The 6,587-nt window shown below is 45.6% G+C and overlaps 1 protein-coding gene and 1 long non-coding RNA gene across 3 annotated transcripts in view; both read left to right on the plus strand.

Annotated features, from left to right (window-relative positions):
- Positions 1–3,670, plus strand: part of LOC119277351 (ADP-ribosylation factor 2) — a 6,053-nt gene extending 2,383 nt beyond the window's left edge. The window contains exons 3-7 of one of the 2 annotated variants that reach the window (XM_037558630.1): positions 1,192–1,262; positions 1,457–1,576; positions 1,844–1,962; positions 2,412–2,493; positions 3,306–3,670. In XM_037558630.1, the coding sequence (XP_037414527.1) occupies positions 1,192–1,262; positions 1,457–1,576; positions 1,844–1,962; positions 2,412–2,493; positions 3,306–3,311 (398 nt within the window). In that variant the 3' untranslated portion in view covers positions 3,312–3,670. Of the gene's footprint in view, positions 1–1,191; positions 1,263–1,456; positions 1,577–1,843; positions 1,963–2,411; positions 2,503–3,305 lie in introns of those variants that run through there. The other variant, XM_037558629.1, reaches the window with a different exon arrangement.
- Positions 3,671–4,881: 1,211 nt separating this feature from the next.
- Positions 4,882–6,271, plus strand: LOC119281634. The gene is made up of 2 exons (XR_005138487.1): positions 4,882–5,471; positions 5,611–6,271. It is a non-coding gene; the product is annotated as an uncharacterized LOC119281634 (long non-coding RNA).
- Positions 6,272–6,587: the final 316 nt, after the last annotated feature.

Genomic DNA, 6,587 nt, shown 5'->3' on the forward strand with positions numbered 1-6,587 from the left:
CTCCCTGACAAATTTATCAAGACCAGGGTACATAAATTATCGGGTCTGTGATGTGTGAGTTATCGGGGTGTTTGTATGTAAGTTATCAGGTTCGCGGTGCGTTAGTGACCACGTTATTCACACAACATTATTGCGGGATGTTTCAACAAAAAAATGAGGTCAAAAGAATCACGTTAGTGGGGAAATCATTGACCGGACCACTATTTTTTAATGTTCAAATTCGTATTAACCAAGAACAAGTATCATGTAAACTTGTTTCAAAAACAGCAAATCCGAAGCCGGGCTAGTGGTTTGTGTCGTAGAAATTACTACTTGAGGAACAGGGTTCGATTCTTATCCAGCATAGAAAGCTATCAATTTTTTTTGAAACGCGGGCAAGGATGCGATCGGTAAATGGTCCTCTTATTTTAGGAACATGGGCCGATGGGATGTGATGATGTGAGGAAAAAAAGTAGTGGGAACGGGCCATCATTGGGGAAAAAAGGAAGAGGGAACGGGCCAGCATCGGGATATATGTGGGTTGTGCGGGCTATCCGGACGGGGTGCTTGGGGTCGTGCGATCCACAACGAGCAATGATCAGGTCGTACGGATCTATCACTAACTTCCAGTCGAGCTTTAGGAATTGGCGCAAGTACTACACCACGCAAAAAAATTGATTCTGGAGTTTGACTCTAGCTCCCAGCAAAAAAATTCTGGAATTAGCACAACTTTTATTTTGATGCTATGAGGTATAAAATGTTAAGTTCTTATGTTTTCCAATTCATACAACTAAGATGCTGTAGCTTGTTGGTCGAAGGTTGCAAATTTAGCCTGTGCGTCCTGGGTTCGATTCCCATCCGGCGCATTATTTTTCTTCCTCAAAAAAAAAAGCTAGCGATCTATCCAGTGCGGGAGGTCGATGCGGATCGTGCGTGCCTGTCGCTAATGACCAGTCGGCAGGTATTTAGCTTTGTCGTTTCAGAAAAGCAAACTTAAGTCATATCAAGAGATCACTGCTACCGTAAATCTGCAATGTACTGTAGATATATACTGTTAGGATGGTGAATTTAAAGGCACTGTAGCAAAATCAGGTGTTATCATTCGATCTCACGTTGATCAGAACTTAATAGTAAATAAAATAGGGATAGCCCGTTACTACTAGCTAGGTCTCACTTTCATTTATAAAATCTGGCTAATTTGGAAATTTGCAGGATTTAACGTCGAAACTGTTGAATACAAGAACATCAGCTTCACTGTTTGGGATGTGGGGGGCCAAGACAAGGTAAGGAAGTCTAGTCATGATTTGCTAATTGTGTCAGACTAATAAGTCATGTCATCCCTTTGTGAATCTGTTCCTTTCCCTTGGGTGGAAGAAAATCAGATCTGTTTTTACACTGATGTTGTTAAGCTTATGTTGTCACAAAATTTAGCCTGGTGCCTTTGACTTACTATTTTATTGTTTTCTGATTGAAACAGATCAGGCCCCTGTGGAGGCACTACTTCCAGAATACGCAGGGCCTCATTTTTGTTGTCGACAGCAATGATAGGGAACGTGTTGTTGAGGCTAGGGATGAGCTCCACAGGATGCTGAATGAGGTACTGCACTAGTGACTAGTGTTGTTGTAGTTGTTCTGAAGTTTCCCAATTTGCAAATATTCTGTCTGACTTTCCATATATGGTAATGTGAATTTTTGTTCAGTAATAAGCAATAAATACATGAAGATAGCTGAACTGTCAAGTCAATATTCGTTTTCTTATATATGCTTAGTCTGCTTTATTGAGAATTCACTAATTGAAATTTTAGCTCCTCTTTCCATTCAATATTGAAATTCATAATTAATGTATTATCTTTCTGTGATATAGGATGAGCTGCGTGATGCTGTGTTGCTTGTATTTGCAAACAAACAAGATCTTCCTAATGCCATGAATGCTGCTGAAATCACCGACAAGCTTGGTCTGCACTCCCTGCGCCAGCGGCACTGGTAAGGAACTCCACGCACATAGTTCAGAAGCTATTTACCTTCTAATAGCGCGGTCAAAATTTCCCTGGTGTTATGCTGTTTCTCAGATTCTATGTGCTGCAGATATTTGTAATTGAGAACTTCAATTTGTAATAAGAGTTATTTGAAAGTACAGTAGTGTATCCCCAGAACAAATCTGGTAGAACATAAGTACTTATTTCTGTTAAACCACATAGGGTGTAACTCCGAAAATAGACCATCGCCCCGCTTTATAGATAAAGCCACATGTTTGAACGATATAGTTCATATGGTGTACCTGGGGATCATGAATGTGTCTTGGGCTGAGTTTAAGTCCATTTTGGTGCTACACTACCTATCCTGTCTAAAATAATTGTTGGTGTCACTGTTTGCCCTTTTGGATCCGTAAGGTGCAGTGCTGGTGCTAAAATAAATTATTTCCTGTGGTGCAGGTACATTCAGAGCACTTGTGCGACGTCTGGCGAAGGGTTGTACGAGGGACTTGACTGGCTCTCCAACAACATTGCCAACAAGGTATATTAGGCTGGTCATAGTGGGAGTAACATAGGTAGTAACTTAGATGCCACATAAGCAAAAATGATGAGGTGGCAAGTAGTTAATGAGGAGAGAGGCAAATAGAGTAACATAATATGTTACCATCACATAGCGCTTTCCAATGCATAATGAGTCTACAAAGTAATAAATGAAGACATCTATGTTACCACATACTCCCTCCGTCTGAAAATACTTGTCATCAAAATGGATAAAAGGAGACGTATCTAGAACTAAAATACGTCTAGATGCATCCTCTTTTATCCATTTTGATGACAAGTATTTCCGGACGGAGGGAGTATATGATACTACCCACTATGAAGGTAGTAACATAGACTAGTAACATATGCATGTTACTAGTCTAAGTTACTCTCCACTATGACCAGCCTTAGCCTCAACTGATTGTTTTTCATTGAATATCTTCTCTGTGTTATGCTTCTAAAGACTGCTGCACTTGCTTAAATGATATTTCCCTTAGCAGCTGTCACACTTCTGCTGCTATTTATTATAGCTACTAAACGCAGTTTGGAGCATCTGTGCTTAGATTAGTCACACAATGGCACAATGAAGTTGAACTGACACAATCACTCCTATGTTCTATGCCATACCTTACTTAATAAGCATCTGTGCTTAGATTAGGCACACAATGAAAGTTGAACAGTCTCACACAAGCACTCCTCTCTGTTCTGTGCCACAGTACTTAAACAAGTAGCATAGCATAGCACACCAACACTTGCGCCTTATGCTTTGATCCCCCATGACTGACGGCACATCCTCTTCATTTGTTTGTGCAGGCTTGAAGCGTCTCGACAAGTGCTTCATCAAGAAACAAACGTGCTGGATGTCTCAACAACTCACTGCTACCATTTTACATATTGTGATATATATACACTGCACAAGAGATATGTGTGCGTATGTGACAGGCAGAAGCTCCCTTCTTTAAGTGAGCTAGTATCAGGTCAGGTTGTCTTTTTTTGTATGGATATTATCAGCTGCTGTTCGGTGGTTTTACAAGGTTTAATGTGTCGACAATGTGTGTCTGAACCCCTATCTTTTTGAGTTTTAGTAAGATTGGATTATGGTTGCCAATGTTGGTTGGTTCAGTTGAGTGATGTGGATGGTACATGTTGCGAACATACTTATGTGAGCGATGTTTTCAGTAGTTCTGTATACGATCCAGTCGGTGCTGGTTCTGCTCTTTCGGTCTGGCTGTCGGTATCGTTTGCACGCCACCAATATTTGTGGAGATCCACTCACGCACTCGGTGATGGGTGCATACGCCATTATTGCCGCATACGGTGGGCATGGAGTTATTTACTTATATTTCTTTCTGCACTTGTATTTGTTAGGCTGGTCAGTGGGGAGTAACTTAACTTAGACTAGTAACATGCATATGTTACTAATCTATATTACTACCTCTATAATGCATAGTATCATAGATTAATATCATAGATGGTTTCATTTATTGTCATGCATGACACATAGTAGTATCACATTTATTATGTTACGGTATCTATCTATGTTACTATAACCATCTCTTTCTTCTTTAATTGCCTGCCACATAAGCATGTTTGGGAGTCCCAAATGCATGATACTACTTATGTTACCCCCACTATGGCCAGCCTTAGCCTTTTTTGGATGTGATGGCAGATATTTCCAGGCAAAAGGCGCCCGGGGTGAAATATGCTCTCTGCAAAATAGAAACTCCGTGGGAAATTCACTTAGCCCTTTCATTTCCGAAATCACATAGAGCGTGTTTGGTTGCCCGCACAAGGTCCAACCAGGCCCGCGTGGGAAGGATTCGGCTTGTTTGGTAGCCCGCATACACTATTGGGCCTGCATTGCATGATTCTTAAAGCACCAGGCCCAAGCGGTGCATGTGGGAGGGCGCGGTTGCACGCGCGCGACCATGCTCGAGAAGCCGCGTTGCTTTTCGAAGCGCCGGTAGTTATTAGCCTCACCGCCCCTCACCGCTTCCTCTCCCCACTCTTCCTCACTCTCCCAACTCTCACCGGCGGCGGTGGATCGGAGCAAAGGAAGAAGACCATCGGACTTCATCACCGGTGGCGGCGGATCGGAGCAGAGGAATAAGACCATCGAACTCCATCAATGGCGATAAGCACTTCTCTCTCTTCAACATGCATGCTTGATTCGATCCACGACGATAGATTCTATCCACGGCGGAGGGGAATGGGGAATAGAGGTAGATAAGCATAGGGGTAATTCATACTAGTTCATAGCAGTTCATACGAGTTCATACATGCAAGATTGGAATGCAGAAGATGGATTGCGGGATTGGGGGATTGGGGAATAAGGGGATAGGGGGTACGCAACGAACACCGGCTGACGGCGGCGGCCGTCACCGGCGTGCGGAGCGGCTGGTCGAGCCGCTGGCCTTCATCTTCTTCATCGCCATGCGGGCCGGCGGGTCGTCCTCGGTGGAGTCGAGGTCGATCTGCCAGGTAGGACGGCCTGGCTCCGACGCCCTAGCTGGCATGTGCACCACTTCTTCCTCCTCCATAGGCTCCTCGCCGATGACCGCCGGCGGCGCGATAGCCGTCTCCCAGTACACTGCACGCCGGTCATTAGGAGCCCAGTAGATCTTGTATTTGCACCACTTCTTCCTCTGTTTAGCGTTGTCGAAGATGACCTGATTCATGGCCCAGCGAATGATGTCAACTGCCATCGCGCCCTTTGCTGGGTCAGGAATCAGCGTCTTCAACTCTTCTTTAGTGGGCTTCATGAGCACTGCATTAGATTCGTTGTGCATGTCCGGCATGGAGCCGAAGTTCGAGCACACCTCCATGGTGTTCTCAAACTTGGTGCGGTCACCAGCCGACCACCGAGGAAGAAGGCCCTCCAGCCAATACCCCAAGGGAAGGGGTTGGCGTTGAAGCTGGAGCTAGAGCTCATGACGATGGGAAGGAGGAAGGTTGACAGTGACAAAAGAGAGGGGGTGGGTAAGTAGTGGTGGGCAGGGTGAGTAAATATAGGGGGGGTAGAGAGGAGGAGAATAGTGACAGTTATGCCGTTTTAACTACAAGCTCTTCAATTAGCAATGAACTCTGTGTAGTGCGTGACTCCATGAATTGTGTGCAGATCGAGGAGAGCAATGAGATGGGCATGGAGGTCCTCCCGGCCGTTGACAACAAGGGCAAGTAGCCCAAGTAGCCCCTTCACCCAATGCCCGACGAGGTTGAGCTGCCGCCCACCGTCGAGGAAGACCCGAAGACGCCTAAGGGTGGCGACGATGAGGGCATGGAGGAGCCCCCCAGCAACAAAGCGCCGCAACTACGGCCACTACCATCAGGAGGATGGCCCTTGCACCGAAGCTTGAGTGCATCCCCATGCCCCTGGACTTCACCAAGCACTTCGTCGCGGTGCCGACGAAGTTCAAGCTCAGGAACAACACCGGCTGCTCCTGGAAGGTGATGGTCAAGCTGATGAACGGCAGGGTGACCGTGGATCAGGGTTAGGCCACCTACGCAGTTGTTCATCAGATCAAGATCGGCTACATGGTGACGTTCAATCTCCTCACTCCCGACACCCTCAAGGTCATCATCTTTGACGACGATGGCATTGAGATCGTCAACAAGTGCGGGAAGCACGACGAAGCCTTCGCCGACAAGGGGTAGGGCCAGGCCACCTCTTTTGAGCGTACAACCGAGTCTGCTTTGAATATGTTTATGATTTATGCGTTGAACTGTTATGAAGTGTGGTACTGCTTATATTTGAATTATGCTAGTTTATACTCTGTTTATATTGTGTTGTGCTTATGATCTGTGCTGCCGAAGTGTGGTGGTAACCTCACCAACTAGCCAAAGAGGTTACCACACACCAGGCGTTGCATACAATCAAACACCATGCCTTGGGTTTGTCCACTAACATGCAGGCAACTAAACACCAGGCAGTGTGGTTCTACCCACGCAGGCAAGAGGCCATGCAAGCAACCAAACAACATGCAAATGGTGTATTTGAGGCTGCATTTGCATAGCCAGGTTGGGTGGAGAAGTGTATGCAATGCGGGTACTGTAGCGCACGGCAACCAAACACGCCCATAGCAGATCTGGAGCTCG

This window comes from Triticum dicoccoides, chromosome 3B, assembly GCF_002162155.2.
Source record: "Triticum dicoccoides isolate Atlit2015 ecotype Zavitan chromosome 3B, WEW_v2.0, whole genome shotgun sequence".
NCBI lineage: Eukaryota > Viridiplantae > Streptophyta > Magnoliopsida > Poales > Poaceae > Triticum > Triticum dicoccoides.